General features: G+C 43.8%; 1 protein-coding gene across 2 annotated transcripts in view; it reads left to right on the top strand.

Moving 5' to 3' along the window:
* The window catches only part of HUNK (hormonally up-regulated Neu-associated kinase), a 61,374-nt gene that overhangs the window by 33,769 nt on the left and 3,906 nt on the right, over positions 1-23,699 (top strand). Inside the window, exons 4-9 of one of the 2 annotated variants that reach the window (XM_054808797.1) lie at positions 2,498-2,633; positions 4,486-4,613; positions 10,160-10,295; positions 15,332-15,500; positions 16,604-16,687; positions 21,979-22,159. In XM_054808797.1, coding sequence (XP_054664772.1) covers positions 2,498-2,633; positions 4,486-4,613; positions 10,160-10,295; positions 15,332-15,500; positions 16,604-16,687; positions 21,979-22,159 — 834 coding nt within the window. The remainder of the gene's footprint in view (positions 1-2,497; positions 2,634-4,485; positions 4,614-10,159; positions 10,296-15,331; positions 15,501-16,603; positions 16,688-21,978; positions 22,160-23,699) is intronic. The other variant, XM_054808806.1, reaches the window with a different exon arrangement.

Consider the following 23,699-nt stretch of genomic DNA (forward strand, 5'->3'; position numbering starts at 1 on the left):
TTATCAAATCAGCAGCACATCCTTAATAAAAATCACATTCTGATCTCGATGTGCTGCCACAGTGTTAATAACAATATTCCTGTTTCTTTTGCCATAAAATCCCTGTCCTCAATATGCATGTGTTTGTGCACATTCTGCATTTCAACAGGCGCTAGGGGGAAAAAAAAAGAGTATACCAGCCTAGATTAAATGAATGAGCTGAAAAAGTGAATAAGATGTTTATAGTTTAAGCAAATAAGATAATTAAAACCTCCGCTAGAGTATACCTGCATTGATAATGATAAAAGGATGCTGATTTACACCACCGCAGAATATAGCCCTTACATACTTTGATTGTAAAGCCTTATATTACAGTCAATTAATTTTGAGGTGGTATGACACAGTAGGGTAAAGACCATAAATAATACTGTGTGGAGATATTATTTCTAGGAGTTTAAAAAAGTATTTTACAGTTGATATAACCCATAGCTAATAAATATGTTAATTAAGTAAGTGGATCCTCAAAAGTATTTGTATAAGCCCCAGGGTTAATACATATCTAGCAGAGATGATTAAGCAGTGTCCAGAGACAATTGTTTTCCATCAGAGGCAAGGAAGTTGTCTTGATCCTTCCTTCCGTTTTGACAATGTTCTCCAGCAAAACCCCTTTGAGCCTCTTTGGATCTTTAAATATGGTGATTCTTGTCTCTCTCGTACTTGTCTTGCTCTCGGAGATGCAGCCAGTCGAGTGGAAAGCCCTGTGCAGTCATTTGGGCACTCCAGCTCACATAGTCATCTTTATAATCGCATTTTTTTAAGCATTATTATTTTTTTGCCTGGTTTTGTAAGGGTACAATGCTTATGTGACCGCCGTGTCAGGGCACTTCTAATACCTTGAGGAACTCCTGTCTGATTTCAGCCAAATTTAACATGGGGTAAAAGCTAAAGGACAGGCCATTACTTCAAGTCCTGTGCAAATAAGTAGGTAGATAAGGGAGAGAGACCCAAATTAATGACTCTGTGGAGAGAGAGTATTGCGTGGGCTCAACAGTTGCCTGCTATATTTGGATTGCAAGATGTGCTTTTAGCCCACCCAGACAGGTGGGTAGCACACCCAGAACTATGGTGTTTTACAAGACACGTGGATGCAAGACACAAGTCTATAGGAAGACAATTCAGTGGTCTGCTTCTCTTGGCTGCCCCATTTGTGTATAAGACAATTTTCATTTTAAACACGCATGCATTCTGGGAATTTTTAAGAAGACTGGATCAAAAAAAAAGAGAGGAACAAAACAGATATCAGTGTTCTTAACAGCACCGTTTCTGTTGTTGCAGCTGCCATCAATAGCAAGTTATTAATAAATGGGAACATCTTTGATTGTGACCTCCCTAGATCCGCTGCTCCTGGATATGTTGCCCTGCAGCAAAGGCCGTTCTCCCTGCCTGTCAGCTTTGCCCATGTCATCTTCCTCCTTGCAAGCTTGTCTTGCTTCTTCCCCTTACCACGTCAAGTTGTTTGACTTCACTCTCAAGACCCTTTGCAACCTCTCCTCACTTTCTATGTCAGCTGTGGTTTCACAATTGCTTTCTCCCAAGCCAAGTGTGGGCTACCACTAGGCAGCGTGGGCCTGCGCTCACCTAGCTGCATGTTGCCCCCAGCCACTTCTGCCACTGGTGCGACTCTGCCTTTCTTTCCTTGCTTAGTGGTTTAACTTTTAAGATCTTTCCCTAAACCCAGCTCAATCTGCAGCCATACCAACCCTTTGGCGTTGATGGTGAGCCCTTGGGAAACTGCAGCCTCCTTCAGTGCAGAGAGGCTGCCTCTTGTCTCCAGTGAGCTCGTGGTGCCAGCCTTTGCCAATCCCATGTCATTATTGCCAGCGAAAGAGTGTCAGATACATCCAGGGGCCAGCAATACAATAATTCGAGGCAGAAGTTGGGGAGGGGGTGCCACATCAACACATTCCCCTTCTTGTTCCAAGATCTCCCTGTGTTATTTCAGAGCTGAAATGCTGACTCTGCAACCTGGTGCATTTGTGCATCACCACAGTAGTCCCAGAAAGTACACCCCCCCCCGCCCCTTACATCTGATGGCTCATTTACACGATTTAGAGGAAAATGTTAAAGAAGTCCCGCACAAACTTGGCCTCTGCATAACATAATGCAGCAGTATGGAATCCATGACCACCTGAGGTGGCTTTCTGCCCATGTACGTCACGTAGTGCCTGGGACAAGCTCAACTCCAGTTGTTGCCATCCAGTTCCCAGTGAAATGTAGTTGCTTTGTGTATGAAATTGATAACTGTGCATGTTCTAAGACTTTATTGTTTGTGGAAATCTCTGGTTATTTAGCACCTCAGAGAAACAAATTATATAAAATTTTTCCATGTGGATGATTTTTTTCTTAGGCAGTTCATTGCTTAGCTTTGAGAAAAAAAATGTGCTCTTTTTCCCTTGTGTTCTAGCATGATTTTACTGTATCTGTCTCTTTCATAACTCTATCTCTGTGCCTTTCACAGACTTTGGATTGAGCAACTGTGCAGGCATCCTGGGTTATTCTGATCCATTCAGCACCCAGTGTGGGAGCCCAGCATATGCAGCCCCTGAACTTCTGGCAAGGAAAAAATACGGGCCCAAAATAGACGTTTGGTCCATGTGAGTTACTTCTCTGGTTTATAATTGTTATTACTGTCATCGTTACCCATTGCTCAAATGAGAAACATTATTCATGTATTTGGCTACTCTGAGCAAGAAAATACGTTTAACTAGCATGAGACTCTGAACTAAATTGCACAGATATTTTGTTCTGAAATAGATCTTTTAGATACCTGTATATGGATTGCTAGAACATACAGCGTAGAGAGATTGTAGTAAAGCACAGCTGTTGATCAGTGACGTTCAGACATAGTAGAAGACACAGCTCTGGCACAAGAGGGCAAACAGCTTTTATTTTGTTTTCCCCGAAGGATCCTCAAGCATTCATGTGGGTTCTGTGCACTATCCACAGTCAAGTCTGACAGGAAATATGATATCGAGTCAAGTCATCACATAGAAAGCACAGTCATTAAAGGGAAAATAAAAATGGCCAGAAAACTTGTGAGCCTTTGTGAGCATACTAGTGTTCAGACAAAAGAACAGACAGAAGTCCCTGGTGCCAGAGGTGGAAGAAGCTACAAAGATGTTTTGGAGTCAATGAATTTGTCTGCACTACTGTTGTAGACTGTGCGACTCCCACTACCCTCCTGTTGGCCATGGACATGGTGTTGGTTATCCTTGTCACTCCTGGAGAGGAATTAGCTGAAATCAGTCGAGTTTTAGCTTTTGCTTTAGTATCAACAGATTTTCTCTCACCAAGTGGGGATAATAGCGTTTGTATAAATTTCAGTGAAATAACAGAATTATGGCAATTCCCAGGTTGAGGTATTTGGAATGCTTGGAAAATGTGAAGTTCTGTATAAGCACTACTACTGTTTAGAAAGATTGGCCAGAATTTATTTATTAGATTAGGACCTGGGTCAAATTCATCTCTCAGTTTGACTCAGTGGGTCCCCTGTTGCACTTCAAGGCTCTTTAGAACTTCCCCTGCTGAAACTTAATTATTTGCAGTTTGTCCTCCGAGGAGACCCACAGCTAAATCATTGTATGGCTACTGAATTTCTCACTCCAGCAGTGGGCCAGTCGTACACATCAAGGGAGAAAGTACAAAGCCTGAGGAACACAAGCAAACAGAGTACAGTCATTGCATTGTAAACCATTTAAATTTCTCCAGTAATAATGTCCTGCTCTTTTTCGTAATTAAAAAAAAAAAAGAAAATATGGTTAACTCTTACCCTTCCTCATAGCTGAACAAATGATGCCTGTGGTCATGGTTCATGATAGCACACCAGTTTAGTTTCTTTCTGTTCACATGCATCTATTCAGCAGACTGGGGAAACAAATTCCCAAAAGGGAAGAATTCCACTCAAATTAAAGCCCTTTTAAGAGGAAAAAGAAAAAAGAGTGCCCAACCCACTTTTCATCGCTGACTTTCCTGGGCATAAACAAGCAGTAAGTTTTCTGCTCTGAAAAAATGTAATTGTTCACACCTAATCTTTGAGCTGCACCAGAGGCCGTGGAGGTGACCTTTGGGCGCTGAACCAGGACCAGCAATGTCCCCGTCGGTGTGGACAGCCATTCCATAGCCAAGGGCAGCACCAGGACAAGGCCTCCAAAAGCGGCGTGTTTATGCAGCCCAAGGAGAGGCTTAATTGTGGTGTGGCATTTAGCCAAGGAGTTGCCTAAGAGCTGGACTCGGTTCTGTGGCTCCCAGCTTATGCCCTGCACATCGTGGGACCCTCCATGAGCAAACCTCTGGGAATACTTACCCAAATCATCGTGTGCAATGGAAGAAAGAGTTTGTTTTATAGCTGTCAGACATTAAAGATGAAGTACAGTCACTAAAACCAAAGCTTAATTTTTTCCTTGTTCCAAATCATTTTGGTTTCTTTTTCTCTATGTTTTCTTTTAGTGGGGTGAACATGTATGCAATGTTGACTGGAACGTTACCTTTTACTGTGGAGCCATTCAGCTTGAGAGCTTTATACCAGAAAATGGTGGACAAAGAAATGAACCCTTTTCCCACCCAGCTCTCTGCAGGTAATCAAGGGAGTGTGCTGGGACCTCTTCAGATCCAGTCGGTCAGAACCATTGCGTTGAATTCTGGATTGTGAGTCATGCTGCTGACATGGCACGCTAATTGGGAAAAATACTCTTTTTTTTTCATTTTAGCCTCCAGAAGATCTGCGGGAGTTGCTGTAGTATAACTCCTTTTGCTTTGACTTCTGTATTTAGGCTGGAGAAGTGCCAAGTTTTGCTGCATATGAGAGAGGAACAAATCTGAAAATCTGTGAAATTGCTTTTGTAGAGTAGTTGGTCAGTTTTGCACGTTCAGAAGATTTTAGCGTAGGGTATAGATGCATGAACACATTATTTTGGAATAACAAATTCCTGGGCATTATCATGACTAAGGTTTGAGTTATAAGCTACCTCGAATGACCTCACATTTATTATGGAATAATGACGTGCACACAGAAAGTTATTTTGGGACAGTGGCCTGTGATAACCTTTGTGTATTCACAAAATGCAAAATTGTTCATGTATTAGTATTAGAAATATTAATTCCTGCTTCAAAGCCATGTCACTAGGCAACAGAATTATTTTTCAGCTTATAGCAAGACCGTTGTCAGCATTTGGAACAAACTCTGTTTTGTAGTTGGGTTTTATTTTTGTATGCTAAATTTGTTGCTGATGGAGAGCTTCTGTTCTCCTTATTACAAGGGACATTCAATAAAATTAAAAGATTGCAAATAGAAAAAGGGTAACAGAGTATACATTTTTACTCAGTACACTAAGGATGGCAACCACTGTCATGGGGGATAAGAGAAAGCCTTTGGAGGTTGTGTCACAAGATGAATTCTCCAAGTACCGATTTACCTGCATACGGAAGAGGTAGGTAGTTAAGGGTTTTCTCACACAGCTTATCTGTGGATCAAGTGGAGTATATTGTTCCTCGTTCACTCAGCATCTGTATGAAGTACACTTTTGCTGCCAGCAGTTCATATTGCTGGCATGTTGTAAAGTGGTAGGTTTACAAGTGAGCTGGGATGCTGCAAGTCTTGCCGTCTATTTGATGCAATTAGAATGTTTGGTATTTCTATTCTGGAGACTTCCCGTTAGGATTCAGTTGCATAAAATGGCTATTTTAATGTTCTAGCACAAGCTCTAAAGTCCCACCGTGTAAATTAAAAGAAAGATTATACTGACTGCTTCATGCTGTACCAATCTAGATGCCAAATCCTACATGAATTGCAAAGTTACTCTCAAATTCAGGGACTTGCATGTCATAGTAAACATTTTCCAAGTTTGGCAAAAAATTTACCAAACTTACCTCCCTGAGTGAGGCCTTTACCAATAAAGAGCGGTTATATGATGGCTGTACAGTGTCTTTGAACCAATGGGCTGGTTCCCCAATCATTGTTTTCTTTCAGTCATCTTTAAGTGGGAGATTTCACTGACTTCACTGGGACGACTCCTGTGTTAAAGGCTGAATCACCCAGGAAAGGCCTGTAGAAGACCAGACCTTGGGTAGCAAAAAAGATAACATTACTTTTGACAGTTTTCATTTTACTGTTTCATTCATCCTACCATTTTATAACGCAGATCAAATTTTCTCGCAAATGAGTCTCTGTAGCATTTGTAGCTCACTGACACGATGGTCTCCAGTGAAAATGGTATTTTGTTTATCCTGTGAGAGTGATAGCAGCTTGAACTTTCAGAGATGGTGGCAAATGAATGGAATGGATTTAAATGTGTTAACCTTTACTCACTGTGAACAAAGGTACGCTTCAGTTCCTGATCTAAATTAGCGGCCTTGCACATTCACTGCCATGGCAAACTGTGATTTAAGATTACATTTGTTATTGCCACGGTTAGGCTTTGGGTGAGTAGGTAGAAATTCTGCTCCTCTGCTTTGCCAGTTGTTGTGTTCATTCACTTCTTAGGTTTATGGATCTTTTTTTTTAATCGGGTTTTCTTTTTCTGTAAATTCACATATAGAGATTTTTGTAGGAGTCTGTTTTGCTTGTTCAGTACATTGTCTTTCAATATTTAATTTCTCAGCTACTGAACACGCAGTCCCATCGTAAAAGTAGCCAATCTTATCACTAAGCAAGAGTATATTTTATTTGTATTAGTTAAATTGTTGGGTGACCATGAGCACCCAAAGCAACTGTGTAGCAACAGGGAAAATGTGGAGTTAGTGTTTGATTTTCCCATTTAGGAAACCGTTTTTCATTAAGCTTCTTAAACAACACAGCTATCTGATTATTGATTTTAGGTGAGCAGAGTTCAGTTGTTCAGGAAGTTGGTATTCACTTTGCACACATTCCTTTCTTATCCTCAATTTACCACTTCCATGGTGTTCCTTCTGGAGCAGAGAAATGAAGAAGAGATGAGAAGAGGAGCCATTGTCTATCCATGTTTGTACTTTGGAGGAAGGATTTTGTTAGGTGGACCTTGCTCGTGGTTTGTGAAATGACCTCATTGCATTTTCTCCAGCTGGTTTTCTAAGCAACACCTGTACACCTCACTTTAACCAGGCACACCCTCACAGCATGAGCAAGACACTAAGTTGGTTTCCTTCATGACAAGGAACACAAAGACAGCAGAAGTCTTGTAATGCCCACTGAAGCGCTCTCCATTTCTGGTCATCACTGAGCTCAGTACGCTCAAGGAAGTTAAGAGAGAAATGTAGTTTCTCATGACGCCGGTCTCTCATTTGTCAAAAGAGCAAAGTTTGCCCCAAAATTACAGCATGGGAACAAAATTCCACCAAGTGTAGGTCACCAGCTAATCAGATTAGTGCTGTCCTTGAGCTCATCATAAACAGGGCTTCACATAATGAGGTCCTGGCGGGGTGGTTCACAGCGCCCTTTGTTCGCCAGACTACTTGGTGCAGTGGGAGAACTGGCTTCAGGCACAGTGCATCCCAAAACCAATTGGGCAGCTTCGTGTTTGCTTCCTGGGGGCTTAATTTTGCTGTCCCACGGCCACGGTGCTAACTGGAAAAGGCTTCTCTCTTCCCCGTACCATCTGACAACTCAGATTGGCTATGGCACTGTTACTTATCTCCTCCATGTTGCCTGGGTCTGGCCAGCCAGGGACCCTCCCGGGGGAGAATCTTCTCTCCAGAATTAGTTTCTCCCGGTCTCAATCCGTTGATCTCTGTGGTGCTTCACAAGCCTCATTTAATTAGCTTGCCTTTTGCTCAAGGGAAAAAAAAAAAATAAAAGAAAAAGATTTTTAAAGGAGATGTTAGCTGATTTGAGGACTGAGGATGGTGGTGGTGGTGATGGTGGGGGGCGGGTGTTGGTTTGAGAAAGGATTATTTACTTTGCTCTGAACCCGTGGGATGCATGTGGTTTCTGAGACAGGGGAAGTACTGGAAAGAGAGGAGATCAAATGGAAGAACAAGGGGTTTGTTGTTTCCCATAACGGTGAGGGTCTGCACCCGAGAGGCGTGATGGGGGGACACTCAGGGCATGCAGAGAGCAGTCATAGCATCAGCTTCCAGCAGGTTTATGAACTTGGATGTGGGCTTTTCCTGCTGTTGCCTCAATATTGCTGTCGTGGGAAAAAAACCAAAAACGTTGGGAAAGATTTAAAGTAAAGTATCTCAGATAAATCATCAATTTGTGAAAACAGAGCTTAGAAAAACCCCGGCCAAGGCCTTGCTGAACTGGTAAACACATAATCGTAACTCTCTCTTTTCCACATATAAACTTCTTGACGGTAGGCTTGCATTGAAACAGATAGCCTCTCAGGGCCCTCTCCAGCTGATACTTGACTTTTGCAGGATGTTGAACATGGAGGTTACCCAAGCTGTTAGGAGTCGGCACCCATCAGGTCTAACCCTGATTTATTTGAGGAGCAACCCTCCCTCCCTTGTCTGCTGCCCTGCCCTGGCACGTCAGCCCAGCCGTCCCATCCCGTACTGTGGGTGGGAGGTGATGTGGGTGGGCTCGGGGAAATAAAAATGCTTGAGGGGATGGCCAAGCAAATGCAAAGGAGGGCAGCAGTCTCATAGAGGAGAATCTGTGAAGGGCAGCAGCACTGTGCCTACATAAACAGTTATGCCCTTTTCAGATGAGGACTTCATGGCCTCATGGGCAGGCATATTGTTCCCAAGTTGGATGCGGGAATGGGGATTCATGAGGGTTTCGCTGTATTGCTGGTGGAGAAGATGCTTTAGAATAGGGGATGGCATGGTGCCGAGTGAGCATGCTGTGGCGATGGGACCAAACGCCTGTAAAGCCGAATGGGAGGACTGGCTCGTAATTTCACAGTTTTCTAGCACTGAGGTGTCAGCACATCCAGTTTGATCAGCTTTATAACACAGGCCTTCAAGGGATTTGGTTTGCCTGTGCTGAGCTGAAGTAGCTGTGTTGGCAAGGCTGTACTGTACCTTACCCAGTGACACATCCCAGAGGACACTGTCCCGTGCCACAGTGGTCCTGTGCTGCCACTGCCCAGGGCACCTGCGCTAGTAAGGAGATGAGTAGACATGACATGCTCTGGAGAGCGTAGGAGGGGAACCTCAGTTCTGCTATGGGAGAAGGTGGAAAAAAACCTCCCATGGTCCTGTCTATCTGACCTGGAGAACACTGTGCCACAGCCATCACTTCTGCTTCTGGCTTGCCGTTGACTTCATTCAGGACTCATTTGGCATCATCTCCCTTGACTGTATCTCCTCTAAAAATCTTTCCAATCTTGTTTTTCCCAGAATTAAGTTTCTTTATCTTTCGTGCGGGGAATTGTAGAGAACATAGTTAACTCTTTACTACCTTGTAGCCGATAAACTGAATCTAGCCTTGATAATTAGAGGAATAAAGACCAGACCTAGTTAAAAAAAGAGAGTTTATTTTCAGCTCAGATATGCACTTCTTGTGAGTCTTTATGCAAATCACTTAATTTCATTGGTCCTAACTATATAAGAAGCACATGACTTCAAAGTATCAGAAAAGTACTTCTGAGGGTTTTTGCAAGAAACTCCTGAGGGATGGTTGAAGGCCACTGAAAGTTGAAGGTTCAGTATCTGAAAACAGAACAAAGCCCATTAATTTTACTGTACTCTTTTAATTTGGCTAAAACCTCCTGCAACTGATTGTAGCTTGGATGGAAGTCAGGAGAGAATTTGTCCTTATAATGTCAAAGGGAGCCCAATTCTCCATGTCTTCCCTCCCAGCTCTGCATCCCGCGCCTCCACTCACCCCCAGTCCATCTCCTTCTACTTTACACACAGATTGAGTGATTTACCTCTGACCTGAATCTGGTCTCTTGTCCTCATTCAAAAATCAAGTTTTGGCTAACCTGCTTGGAAACTTCAAACAAGTTCTGAAACAAAAGGCACCTTTTCTCCTCTCCTTTATGACTCTATAAATCACTGTGACTATAAATCATTGTTTATTTTACTTACTAATCCCTTATCGAGGTTTCCTTTTCCTCAAGGACATTAGAGCATACCATAAGGAAAACGTTTCTTTTTAGTATACTCTTTGTCAGGCTACACACCTGTAGTAACTGAACTACTGTGTTAAGTCGTAAAGCATATGACATAGCTGTTGTTTTTCTTGATTTCTTCACAGCGGCCATAAACTTTCTACGATCTCTACTAGAGCCAGATCCTGCAAAGAGACCAAATATCCAGCAAGCGCTTGCAAATCGATGGCTTAATGAGAATTACCCTGGGAGAGCTCCACCTAATGTCACATATCCAAACAGGTACTGTGCAAAAGAGTAGAGAAAGCCTGCCAGGGTGTATATACATTAAAATGTAAATGACTCTTGGTGTTGCAGTTTCATTCCTTGTGTGACAGCATCCCACGGCATTTTCTGGGATTGCTTTTGTGATTCCATCCTAAAAGTTGTTAGTGTTGGCCGTTGTGTTGACTACATTGACACATTGACTATGTGTTGCTTAAAATGGTCAAAACCAATACCTTAAATTAGAAGCTGGCATATGATGCATTATTTGCAGGGTGGTCCGGGGTGCAGATCATGTGATTTATTGGCTCCAGACCTTGGAATGGATATGAGTGACCGGTAGTTATGATCTTCTCCTTGTTTGTCGGTAAAAGCCAAGCTGCTTTTTCAGTAGAGGCTATGCCTGTTTGTGATACATACGTGAGGTTCTGTGGATGAGGTAAATATGCAAACTGTGGTGAGAAAGGTCAGAGTTAAATGATATTGCTTTGTTGGTTGTTGATCTTGAATACCTATGCAATGCTGAATGCACAACTAAATGCAAACAGAGATGGCCAGTCAAACATCCATCTAGGGAAAAAGAAAAAGACAGGCAGATACTTGTGGTCCCCTTTGGTTAGAAATAATCTTGCTTGACTTTCAACACATGAGCCAGCCAGCCTGGGCTCTTGTTAGAGTCAATGGAGAGAAATAAGGGCACTTTTTACAGATTGATTGATCTGACTTCTTTTTGATTCTGCAATAGGATGACTTTGTGCCCAGGAGATCCGAGTTCCTCTCCAGTGACTGTAAATGGAGCCTCTGGCAATTCGCTTAAAAATATATGTCTATATTTGATCATATAAAACCTCCAGCTGTGTCTCATACACAATCTAGTACCTGCAGAGCATTCACTGTAGGAGTTACTAGCTTGCAGTCCAAGATCCTAAGCAACACTGAGGCAAAGACAGCAACTTAAAGCCTGATTTTGGTGCTTCAAATTTGATGGTGCCCCAAAATTTCTGTCCTGACTTGCTAAGAGGAAAGTTCCCATCATGCTTTAACCCAGCTGGCAGCTAAAACAACCACACAGCCATTCGCCCACTCCCACCCCCCAACAGTGGGATGGGCGAGAGAATCGAAAAGGAAAAGAAAAAGTAAAACTCATGGGTTGAGATAAAGACAGTTTAATAGGACAGAAAAGGAGCAATAATAACAACAACAGTAGTAGTAATAATAATAATAATAAAGAATATACAAAACAGGTAATGCACAGCACAATTTCTCACCACCCAAAGCCAATGCTCAGCTAATTCCTGAGCCGTGATCCTGCCTCCTGGCTAGCTTCCCCAGTTATGTATGGAGCATGATGTCATATGGTAGGGAATATCCCTTTGGTCAGTTGGGGTCAGCTGTCTCGGCTGTGTCCCCTCCCAAGTCCTTGTGCACCCCCAGCCTCCTTGCTGGTGGGATGGGGTGAGGAGCAGCAAAGGCCTTGGCTCTGTGTAGGCACTGCTCAGCAGTAACGAAAACATCCCTGTGTTATCAACACTCTTTTCAGCACAAATCCAAAACACAGCCCCATACCGGCTGCTATGAAGATAATTAACTCTGTCCCAGCCAAAACTGGCATAGTCCCTAAGTGAAGATCCTAACTTCCCCCCTACAGTTTACTCAGTTGCGAGATACCAGATGTAGCATATGCCTAGGGGCACGATGACTTACTTTTGTCTGAACATCTTAACCACTGTCCTCCACCCAAAAATGATTTGGTGTTCACCACCCAGGCCATCTCTTTGTGTCCGTGCCCTGAAGGACTCAGTCCCATATGCTCAATCCGTGTATGCAGCCAGCCTTCAGCATTCAGCCCAGGTCACAGCTTTGCTGGTAAGAGTGCCTCCCACCCATTTTCTCCTCTGTTCCACTGCTAGCCAGATGAGCAGGTTATGTTTCAGAGCCATGGGTCCAACCCCGGTGGGGCCGAGAGGCACCTGCAGCACCCATCTTACTGCTGAAGCAGGTGACAAGTGCTGCCACCACTTGATCATGCTGAGACGTGGGCACAGGAAATGAGTTTGAGGAAATGAATCTTGGGACAGCCTTTAGGAGTTTTTGGAAACCTTTCCCTTTCACATTGCTGTTGACTGGCTTACGGGTCACAGCCTGCACGGTACAGGCTCCTACCTGAGTCACCTCCCTTTTTCCTCTGCAATGAAAGCGAACAGAGGTGCCCTAATTCAGCAGCAAGCATTTCCCTTCCAGAGGTAGAGTCTTAACTTTCAACTACTGCATTGTGGAGAATCACTGTGACTGTGCCTTTCTTTGACCTGAGGAGGAAAATAACAGATCTGCTCTCAAAATATGCTTGGATAGATGTTGAGCAGCTTGGATGCCTGGAGGCATCACTAGAGCCATCCACTGAAACAGGGAGGGCAAATGTGAGGCTAGCTGTCTGCAATCCCCAGATTTGCATGGACAGAATATAAAGATGGCCCCTACAAAGAGTTGTTTCACAAGGAATAAGAATGAGAACAGGCAGACACGTTATCTAGACATTAGTGCCCCAAATTTAAGGGCAGTTGAGTTAATTTGCTTAGTGTGCTGTCCAACAAAAGGAAATCTGAGTTTCCATGGTGCGTTGGACTGAAGTATGGTACATATGAACATCGTATGGTAAAGAAAGGGAAAACAAGTGTAAACTGAATGAGTCATTAAGCTAATGAAACCACTGTCATAATGAGTCTAATCAATCTACTAAACATGGCATCTGTTAAGTGAATGTAAGTGTAACTGAGAGTTGTATGGGTAATTTAATTCTCTTGCTGTGTGTGTCTGATTTGTAGAAAACAGGAAAAAAGACAGAAATAGGGTTTGAATGTGCTTTCACAATTCTTTTGCATTTGTAGCTACATTTTCATGCCTCTATTTTTGACTTCTTAGCTTACAGTTGTCAGGCTTTAGCCAGGTTGTGGTGGAAGCATCCCTTCTAGAGTCCGCTCATTGGTGCAGTTAGGTAGGTGACTTACAGAAGAGGCCGGCCTCTGTTAGATGGACGAGCTGTGCGATGCTTTTTATTTTTGGAGTGCCCATTAATCATTCCCTCCTAAAGGCAAGTGAATCAAATGGAAGAACAGAAGAAAACGCAGTGCGGAACTACAGAGAGGGCATATGTTTACTCATGCGTACATGTGTATATGGTGATGATAACAAGCCTTTCCTATTATAAGCACTTTTAAAGGGAACATCAATGTGGAATGCTATGCTTTGCTATTGAATAAAACCAGTTAGTTTGTTCTTTCTTTCTCATCGCACTGCTTTTCTCATCATTTGGGCTAAAAACGAGAAAAGTAGATACTCCTTCTATCTGAACCCACATTTTACGTGAAGCTGTAAAGGATAAAAGCCATACAGATTCTTTCTTTCACTTCATTTTTTGCATAATATTTCTTGAGTTTAATTAGTTGATGCCCGAAGCTTGTCCTACCTAGAATTTGTCATACTGGAGCCTTATAGGGAAAATACTCTATATGAAGTTCATAAGGTTTTGTTAGTGTGCAGATGTGGGTAAGATGTATTGCAATAGTTCTGAAAAATCCACTACTGAATTTGCAAGGAATTACTTCCTCTCTCAGTCATGCTTTTTATAACACGGGCAAGAAGCTGTCTTATGTTCTTGCAGTGCTCTTCCACCATTTTGGGTGTAACACCCATTGCTACCAAGACAAGGACTTGGTAGGAAAAGGGAGAGCATGGAGATAAGGCAGAAGAACAGCAGAAACTGCATTTTCAGGAGAATATTCTCCCAGGCTTTTTATAAGCTTGCTTTTATTAAAGAAATTCCCTGAAGGCAAGCAAAAGTTTCCCGTTTTCCTGAGCACTTAAAGTAGAAATTGCTTGAATTTCTTCTGCTGTCTAGATGCTTTAACGGGCAATGGCCAAGGTAAGTTTTGCTTTTGAACTTAAAAAACCCCCGACCCCATGCATTCCTTAGCTGCAGAACGAACGTTAATAAGCATGGCGAATAAAGGAAAAGAGTTATTTGAGATTTTCCAGACTGTGTTTTACATCTTGTCTAAGTTCTCTACGTCAGACCCAGACTGCTGTGCGGGCATTCCTCGCATCACAGATGCACAGGACAGGGGAACAGAAGGGCAGAAGTGGTAAAGCTGGAGAATGGTCCTTTTGAAGGGGGAAGGTTGTAAAAAAGCCCACAACCTAACCTCCCTTAAGTTGCCTGAGCCAGATACTAGGCTTGATATTAGGAGCAAGGAATATACTTTAGAAACCAAGTGAAACCCAGCATTTCTTTGGAGATGGATGGGAATTGACGGGTACATCTGGGAAGCTGGCCAGTGCATTTAGAGGTCTAAATAGGAGCAGAATTCGTCGGAAAAATCTCGTTTTAACTTAAGACTGAGAAGATGCTTTGCCATTTCCACAAGGCTGCTGTACTCCATTTCTCACCTTGGCTAAGTCTGTTATGAACTTTATAGACAAGCACATACATATACATGTCTTGTACTTGTGCTTTCAACTGACAGGACTATAGCAGCAGTTTAACCATTTTGAGAGCTGCTGTACGTCCCCTTTCTCCAGTATGAAATTCTCTAGCTACTTAGTGCATGAATACTGCGCAACAAGTAATAGGTGAAGCTGAATGCAGTGGTGTTTGATTACAAGGAAAGGGTCATTTCAGAAAGCCAAATGTAGCTACCTGAGTGGGATTTTACCTCTTTTCCTTCAAAACCAGCCGGATGATCCTGATGGTCCTCGCTGGTCAGATGTGAGGTAACAAATAGTGGTGCCCTCAGCATCACGGTGCCATTTCACATCAGGGTGGGACGTGGTGGGGAGAGAGCTGTTCATTCAGCTGTCGTGGCTTCCCGCAGTGCCTGTGGTTCCCAAATAGTCTGCCCTTTTCATGCCTGCTCACAGGAGGAGAGAGCTAATCACTCCCATGTTACTGAGCCTTTCAGACCTCTTCTTTACGCTCTGCCACATCCCCCATGGCTGGCAAGGCTCCATTGCTGGAAGGACGGTACAAACAGCGTGTTCTGCCTCTCTCTCCTGTGCAGGATTCACCTTGAGGACCTCAGCCAAAGCGTGCTGCTTCATATGACCGAGAAGCTTGGCTACAAGAACAGCGACGTCATCAACACTGTGCTCTCAAACAGGGCAAGTCACACGCTTGCCATCTACTTTCTACTTAATAAGAAGCTGGAGCGCTACTTGGCAAGCCTTAGAGTAAGTACTGCTTGATGCTGATTCTTTGGATGAGTGGGTGAGGAGGGTAAAAAAAGTGCTAAAAGTTTCCCTGCTTGCTGGCATTTGATCTCAAGGCTTTACCTGAGGGGTTTTGTTTGGTTTTTTTCTAATTTTGTAGCAGCAGCCATGAAGGGGAAGTATTCCTTGCAAACTAATAACATTATTTAAGATAACAGTTCCCCAGGTTGCAGAGATAATTGCTGATAGGCTTTGTATCTCACAAGACCCTGTTTCCATAGAAGATCCCCTCTGGCTAGGCAGTTAGTTACCCTACAGAAAGCAAACTGTTGCTATGCAGAGTCTTACTTGTCACTTGTGGTGTACTGTGTCTGTATGTTGAGATAATTCTGCCGCTTGAAATATCAATAACACAATGTAATTTGATTCAGGAAATCAAGAGGAAGCTTAAGAGCTATTAAGATTTTATTTAGTTTTTAAGTGAAAACTTAGCTGAAAGTTTTAGATGAGAAATAACATGAATATAAAGTCTCCTAATCTCCTGCCCACCTTCCTGGCCACCGAGTACGGCTTGGGGGTCAGAAACACTGCCGACGGCTTTGCACAGCAGCTTGCTCTAGGGCAGGTGTCTGCTGCCACACGTCATCCTTCCTTGGACACCCTCGGGAGCCGAGCTCTCTGGCCACACTCTGCGTGGTGCTTGCTGAAGTGCTGGGACGGGCACGGCGCACAGAGACAAGCTGCACGCTCTCTTCCCTTGGCCTCTCCACGCAGCTGCCTGTGGTCTGGTGAGGAGTCTTAGCTAGCTGAGGGTCTGTAGGCTCCTACGTGACTGCAGGGGCAGGAGGGTGGGTTGTATGGGGTTTTCTTCTTATTGTGTTTGCTTCTTAGAGAAATTATCCCCAACAGCTTCTTAGGTTTTTTTTCTTTTCTCAGTTCTTTTAGCAAGCTTGTTTTAATGATGATGCCATCAATGATATTTAAAATTTAATGGACCAAATTCACCATCTCTGTAAGTTGCTGCACCTCGACTGAACGCCAAGAGTGGATACAGTCCATTAGGCAGTACTTGAATGTTTTCTTTATCTTACATACTTTACTTTTCTGTGCTTCTCTCTCCACAGAAGTCTGAAGGCCAGGACAATATTTGCCACAAGAGCCAACTATACCAGATAGAAAAATACAAGGCAAATAAAGACTCCTATGAGGTAAAGCTTATTAAAGCTCGTTAAGGTACTTTGAAAGCAGACTGAATTTGAGGATCCTTGGTGATTGTGATTAAGGCGACGCGTTTCTTGACCAGTGGAGAAAAAAAAAGACATGTGGTCTTGCCTGTGCAGGACAAATAATTCCCTCAGTTTCTTTTTGAAGGAACAAATAGCAACCACCTAGGGTGGAAGTGTAAAAGCAACTTTCAGCTTTTATGAAGAAAATAAAAGTTTTAAATGGTCTGTTTAGCAAAATAATGCAACCTTCTTCGGGGGCTCTGTAGTTTCATTCTGGGGCACAAGTTGCTGGTGTTGTAAGAAGACCATAATTGTGTTGCCTTGAGTCTCGAGACCTTGGTGGTGTAGGGCAGAGAGCTGAGTGACAGCCAGGATGACCTTCCCTGGTCACTTGACGTTCCTGGTGTCCTGGGCCAACCCTGGCTTGACTACCAGGAATGATGAAACTGCATTAGCATAAAACTCTGCCCAGGTTAGTATTTTTTGCCCCTTAGCAGAAGTGATGCAGAACTAGCTCACTGCATTGTGAGGGACTTTCCTTGGCCAGAGATAAGTTTTAATTGGCTTACCTTTTGCTTTGTCAGTCTCCAGTCTTTTTGCCTGCAGAGAAGGTAGTTTGTATTAAAAGAATACTTATCAGATTATAGGAGTCTTCTTATGGCTGGATTTTTCTTCCCTGGCTGATTCTTTGCCAAGCACTAAAATTACAAGAGTAATATGAGCTGTGCAAGTCTTACTTACAAACACAAAGAGCAGTATTCTTGAGGAGTCTACCTATTTCAAAAGCTACTCTTCAGCGCTGGATTGATGATCTAATTGCAGGGGCAGATTTGTATCATGGCTGGTTTTGTTTATGTTAAAGACTGCTTGCAAGACAAGTTGAACTGCAAGCCAGATGGAAATATCAGGGCAAAGTACTTATCATTCTTTTCTTACACAAATCAAAAACCACCTTACTTAAAATGTATCAGCAGTGGGTAGACTCAATGAATATAATATTTCAAAACGCTCTTTGACAGCTTACTTCAAGCTGTTGCAGGGCAACCTTCCCCTGGAAACACAGGCAGGTACCTGGAGGTGAATGCTGCAGATGTTGCATGGTGCATCCTGATGTTCCCTGGGCCAGTGGTGACACCAGCTGCCGGTGTCCCTTCTGTGTGCAGTGACGGAGCGCCACGGGCGTGCTCTGCCTGCTGTCCAGGCATTAGCTTACAGCTTCTGCATACCTACCCCGTGCAGGACAGTCTGCAGCAAGGCCTGCCTGTGCGCCTGTGTGTAGCCGAGAGAGAAATACATGGTCTGGTTTGGTGGTGGTCCTGAAATCTCCACGCCCCTAGAGGGGAACAGACATTTGACTTCCCTAAGGGTAATTGAAAACTAACGATAGCGCCTCTGTATGACCCCGGTTTGGTTTGTAGGCATGCTTAGGGATAAAGGCTCCCTCCAAAGCCTCTCCTGCACTCAGAGTTAGTCCCAGTGTAGCTATTTAGAGGGTGAGGGGGTGTCATTTCTTTCTTGAAATAGCTACCTTGATGCAATCACAGTGCAGACACTTCGATAATAATACAGTATATTCTCCTTCTGCATGGGCATAGCTGTATAAAGCGTGCTTTATATCGCTTTAGCTGGATTAATACAAGGGGATCGTGTTACCCTTACTGTACCAGGACAGCTGAAGCAGCACACGTGGGTGAATACAGACCCTGAGATGCTACTGCCATTTGTACCTATGGTAGACTTCTCTCCTAAAATGCCTTCATGTGAATGGGAACACAGCCTTGCTAGTGTCTAGCTCATGCCGTTGGGATCAGTGGGTGCCACTGAGACTCAGGGGTAGGGATTTTGTAAGCTCAGGCAGGTTCATGGGCTGCAGAGAGAGTCCCCTTATCACCTCCCCATTTCCAGCGGGGAACTGGGAGGCACTGGTCCCTAGGCAGATGCTGCACGGAGAGCGTAGCTGTGCGTTGCCATGGGAATAGCAGGGAGAGAGCCGGTCAGCTTCGGCAGCCGACTGAATTTCTTCCACCTCACTCCAGCAATGTGAAATAAGGACTTTGCCTCGGGCTGGGGGGGCTACCTGCCAATGGCAACCGCCTGCTGCTGGGGCAGGCAGCGGGGCAATGGGCAGGGGTGATGCCCAGCCCCTCTTCCCCATTAGGTTTCCTAACCTGGAGTGGTGGGATCAGTGAGCCAGGACTGGGGGTGGTGAGAGCTGCTGGTGGTGCTATGTAACCAGGCTGTTGGGCAGGCTGATTTCATTTCAGTGCTCGGGGTGGATGGGCAGCACAGGGAGGAGGGAGGGAGGCAGCAGTCTGTCTTTCTCTCTCCATCTCTCTTTTTCTGTTGGAGAGGCCTCAGGTGATGAGCAGGTCATCCCTGCAGCAGATGCAGGAGACCGGTGCTGGGAGTACCTGCCTCCCGCAGGGTAGCCAGTAGGCTCAGACTCGGGGAATCTGCAATTTTTAAGAACTTGTGTCATTCTCCTATCACTGTTTTAGACATGGCCAAGGCAAATACCCTTTATCTTCCTTTCAAATCCGTTGCTGGGACTAAGAGTAGGTTTTCGGGTCAAGGTCAGGACAGGAAATAGCAGAGGATGATGTAATGCCAAACCTATTCAAGTATAACATACCGGTACAACTCCTGCATTGTGCAACAGCATGCCATTACATGCCTGCTGCGCACGGTACAGTGAACAGTGAACTTTTACAACTCCCCTGAAGGAAATCTTCCTTTCCTTTTAAAATATAATGGTATGTGGCACCTTGGGAGTTTAAGGATTTTGGTCGTTTCCCCTTCAACAACCATCATCTAAGAGAAACAATCAGTAAATTTTAAAAATACTTAAAAGACTAGTTGCAACATTCATCCAGGGTAAAGTAATTCATTGCTAACACCGGATATGTGAATTTTCCTTTTTCGGGGGAGCTTTACTTGTACAGTATGACTGTGTTAATGCTGCTCAGAAAACATTACAGCAGTGTGAAGGCAAAGTCAGGAACACTTGGCAGGTGAGGAGCTGCGGCTTGGCTCTTGCACCATTAGGCTAAAAATATTGCAGCATTGAAACGTCCTGCATCCTGACAGATGCTGCAGCAACCGACATGCAAATTCTTTCCTCACCTATCCAAAATAGCAGAAAGTTGCTAACAATCTTGATCAGCTCCTTTAGGCTTAATATAGTTACCACTTGGTCTCATCCTCACAAGTAACTTTTAAAAAAAGATACTCGGTAGAGCCCAGTCTCTGCTGAACTTGGCAGCAGAGTTTCAGAGCCTGAAGAGGAAAAATAGTGTGGTGGGCTCAAAATTAACTGTACAGCTCCCACTGACTCTATTGTCACCGGGCATTATTCACACAGCGTTGTTATTATTATTATTGCTATTGTTGTTATTACTGTTGTTATTACTTCATCGTCGTCAGTGGTGACTGTGCTCGCCAAGATAGTGCTTGGGACCCATCAGATGTTGCATTGTTCCAAGCATGGCACGGGCAGGGAGGAATAAATGTTTGTTGCCGGAGGTGTTTACAGCATCTGAAGGCAAGGGGAAAGACATCAGGTGGACAAAGAGGTATCACGCAAGCGAAGTGGTGACGGCTTCCTAATGCATTGGTTTGTTTCTGTGGAAGGGCTAGCCAGCTTTAGCTAGCTAAAGGGAAAGAAATTGGAGGGGATAAGGGATGGATGGAGAGAGGCCAGGAACAAAAAACATGTTTGTGAGGGGAGACTGAGGAGAAGGCAGTGAGGAGCTCAGAGAGGGTCTCTGGTTCTCGTTCTCCCAATTCACCTAACCACTTGTGTCATAAAACTAAAAACCTTAGTTGATGATTCACTGAAGCTCTTCATTCCGACTCCATAACTTCTGAAAATTCAAACCAGTGGTGCCCAGACACCGTCTGTGCGGGTGGCTGGACTCTGTCCGAGCTGGGAATCATCAAAACGGGTGCTGTCAGGTTCTTTTCCTCTTAGGTGTCTTAATATGTTTCCAGAGCTGTTTAGTGGCCTGAGAGAATCCAAGTTGTCTTCTGCGTCTTTCTTTCCCTCTCTCACATGTATGCACCTCACTTTGCATTTGAGGGTTTCGATAGACTTCATGCTAATGAAATTTCAAAAGAAAAAACTTTCCTGCATTTTTAAAAAAAAGACTTGTAGTTACAGTGTCTTTTCAATAAGACACAACAAAATATGTTGCTTAAATGAGAATTACAACCACACAAAGAATGTCATGTAGATGCTGCTCTAAAGAATCAGTGCCAAAGCAACCCAAACAAAAGCCCCACTTCTTTGAGATTGACATCTAAAACCAGACCATACAGCTTTGTTGCAGAAAAGTGAGGGATTCTTGAAGTCTTCGAGGGATGGCAAAAGATGGGCCACAAATTTGATGCCTGATTTTTAGAAGTGAAATAAGATTTTTGGCTCTCCCTGACATCAGTGGCAGGTAGAGAGTGTTACACAGCTTGCAGAATCTAGTGATTCAAGTTGAAAAAAGATACAGTGAATTTTCACTGTAAAACAGTGCTTTGAAAATTGGATTCCTCTTCAGAGTCACACTCCCAAGTTCTGTTTTTCCTCTGTCATCACTGGAGATCAAACCTCTCTTTTAGGATGTATGCGTTTGCAGTCCCACCTTCAGCTGCCTTCCCCATCACGAAAAGGCGTTAGGGCTCGGTGAGGGGCTGGGTCAGTAAGTTTCTCACCCTCCGTGTCTTGTGCAGTTGCAGAGATGCTATAAAAGACTACTAGACCTAGGTGGTTGGTTTAATACTGGGCGAGGGCTGTATTCCTCTGGATGTTGTTCGGGCAGAAGATAAATGACTCAAAGAGTTTAAACTTCTTTAAAGCTTTGCAGCTCACCTTTTCAAATGTCAGAGGAAGTGCAATAAAGAGAAATCAAAGACCTTTTTTCGGTGTTTAAATGGGGAGGCAAATTTCAGGTATGAAGGAGCACAAACCTGCATCTACCTGCTCCAATGAGGTCTCGTAGGACAAATGGCCTCTGAAGAGAAAGCTTTCCTTTTCCTTTAATTTTCCAAAGCCAATTTTCACACTGCATGAGTGTCAGAGCAGATGGGAGCCATGAAATCATGTCAAACAGATCACAAGAAGATGAGACAAGGAAGATTTAGTTATTTCGAGTAGTCAGGATAAGTTCCTTGTACATGTATAGTTTTTCATTTGGCTTCGGTAAGTGGTGTGCTTCTAAGTCTGGGGGTCATTTAAACTTCCCTTAAGTAAACCAAATTGTTCTTGTTTGTTTTACAACTTAAAGGACAAAAAACTCAAAGAACAAGAAAAGAAAGGGGAGATTCTTCACCGTCAGCTCCCAAAGAAAACTGAGAAAAGTCCAGTTTCATATAGACAGCCTTCTTCCTGTCTTATCTCGCAGATACAGAACACCAAGGCTCTGCTGAAGGACCGGAAAGTCACCAAGGCTGGAGGTCCGGAGAAAGGTCAGTGGGAGAAGTGCCAGTGGTGTGTCTCTGTGTGCATGTGCATGTGTGGGTACACGCGATATTAATGAGAGTGTCTCGTGTGTTGTGTGTTCGTTAGTAAATAGTTGTGGGCTTGCATTCGCTGTCTGCTCTGGAGGTGGAATGTGAAAGAGGACTGAATAATGTAGTCAAACATTGAACGAAATGTCCTGAGGAAACCATGATGATGTTCAGCAGTCATGAATCCTCACTTTTACTTCTCTTTTTATTTGATAGAATCCCCACAGGTTTTTTTAAAAAAAGCTTTCTTTCCCTGTTTATACCTACGTATACAAAATCAGCTGCACTTCACACTGGCACTTTGAAAGCATCAACACCCACCCCAGATCACTGACAAACCAAAGCCAGTAAAGATGCCTCTTCCTACTGGGGAACGTGTTTTGCTAAGAGGGGGATAAGGGACAGCACGGGAAGAAATCCCTGACTCTGAGGAGAGCGCCAGTAATGGTGGCATCCCTGGGAGAAGCAGTGGGCAGCAGCTGATGGTTGGAGGAAGGGGAAACAGGCACCCAATAGGAAACGCAGGTGGGACTGCAAACCCCAGCACATTTCAGGCAGCAAAAGGAGGGGAAAAAGCATTAACAGGGAAAGGAAAAGACGAGAAAACCGGAAGAGAGCAGAGCATTAATCACACAGGGTAGGAGGCAGCCTGGGAGGGATGGGTGAGAGCTGCTCGCAGAAGGAGGCAGAAGAAAGGAGTGGAGGACAAGGGGAGTCAGCAGGGAAAACGGGGTGTCAGTAGTGCACACGTGGACAGGAGACATTGAGGAGCAGGAAGGCGATGTAGCCGGCTATTAAATGAGGAAGCTAAACGAAAGGAGGTCATTACAGAGCAGAGGGGGAATAGGGTGATATAAAATGTTTACTGTGGTATCGGGGTTGTTTAGAGTGGTGGCTTATGGTGGTTTTATGCTCTTTCTCATGACTTGATAAGTTATCATTTGATGCTTCCTGCTTGAAAAAAAAGTCAAAATGGTGTTTGTCTGGCAGCACAGGCACCTCTGCTGCAAGGTAGCAGTAGTCTGTGGAGCTGGTCAGAAATGGGACGTACTTTTTGTGAGAAGTGTAAAAAATATTTAAAAATGCTCATTTTGTTGAGAATTTGTCATTCTTTTTGTGAGGGAGGCACAGGGGAAGCAAACCTAGTTAACTTTTGTTCCTCTTTCCTTGCTCTTTTAAACTGAAACCTCAAAATTATTCAGATCTCAGCTAAAGCATTTCTCTAGTTATGGAAACCATGTTTTGACACTTCTTAAATAAAGTGGTCAAATAATTTTGACCAGTTTTGGAAAGAAGCTAGTCAGATTAAACCTGGTCTGCTTTTCCCAGACAACTCTCAATGCGAGTTATTTCATTCCGTACATCCATTCAGGTCTCAAAGCCCTGCCAAGACCATCCCTTTCAACAGAAATATATGTGAGATTTATGGTTGTGACCTGACCACTGGCAGACCTATATTATTTTATATCCCTTTTAGATGGTTTGAGACCGAGGGAAC

This window comes from Grus americana, chromosome 1 (genome assembly GCF_028858705.1).
Source record: "Grus americana isolate bGruAme1 chromosome 1, bGruAme1.mat, whole genome shotgun sequence".
Lineage (NCBI taxonomy): Eukaryota > Metazoa > Chordata > Aves > Gruiformes > Gruidae > Grus > Grus americana.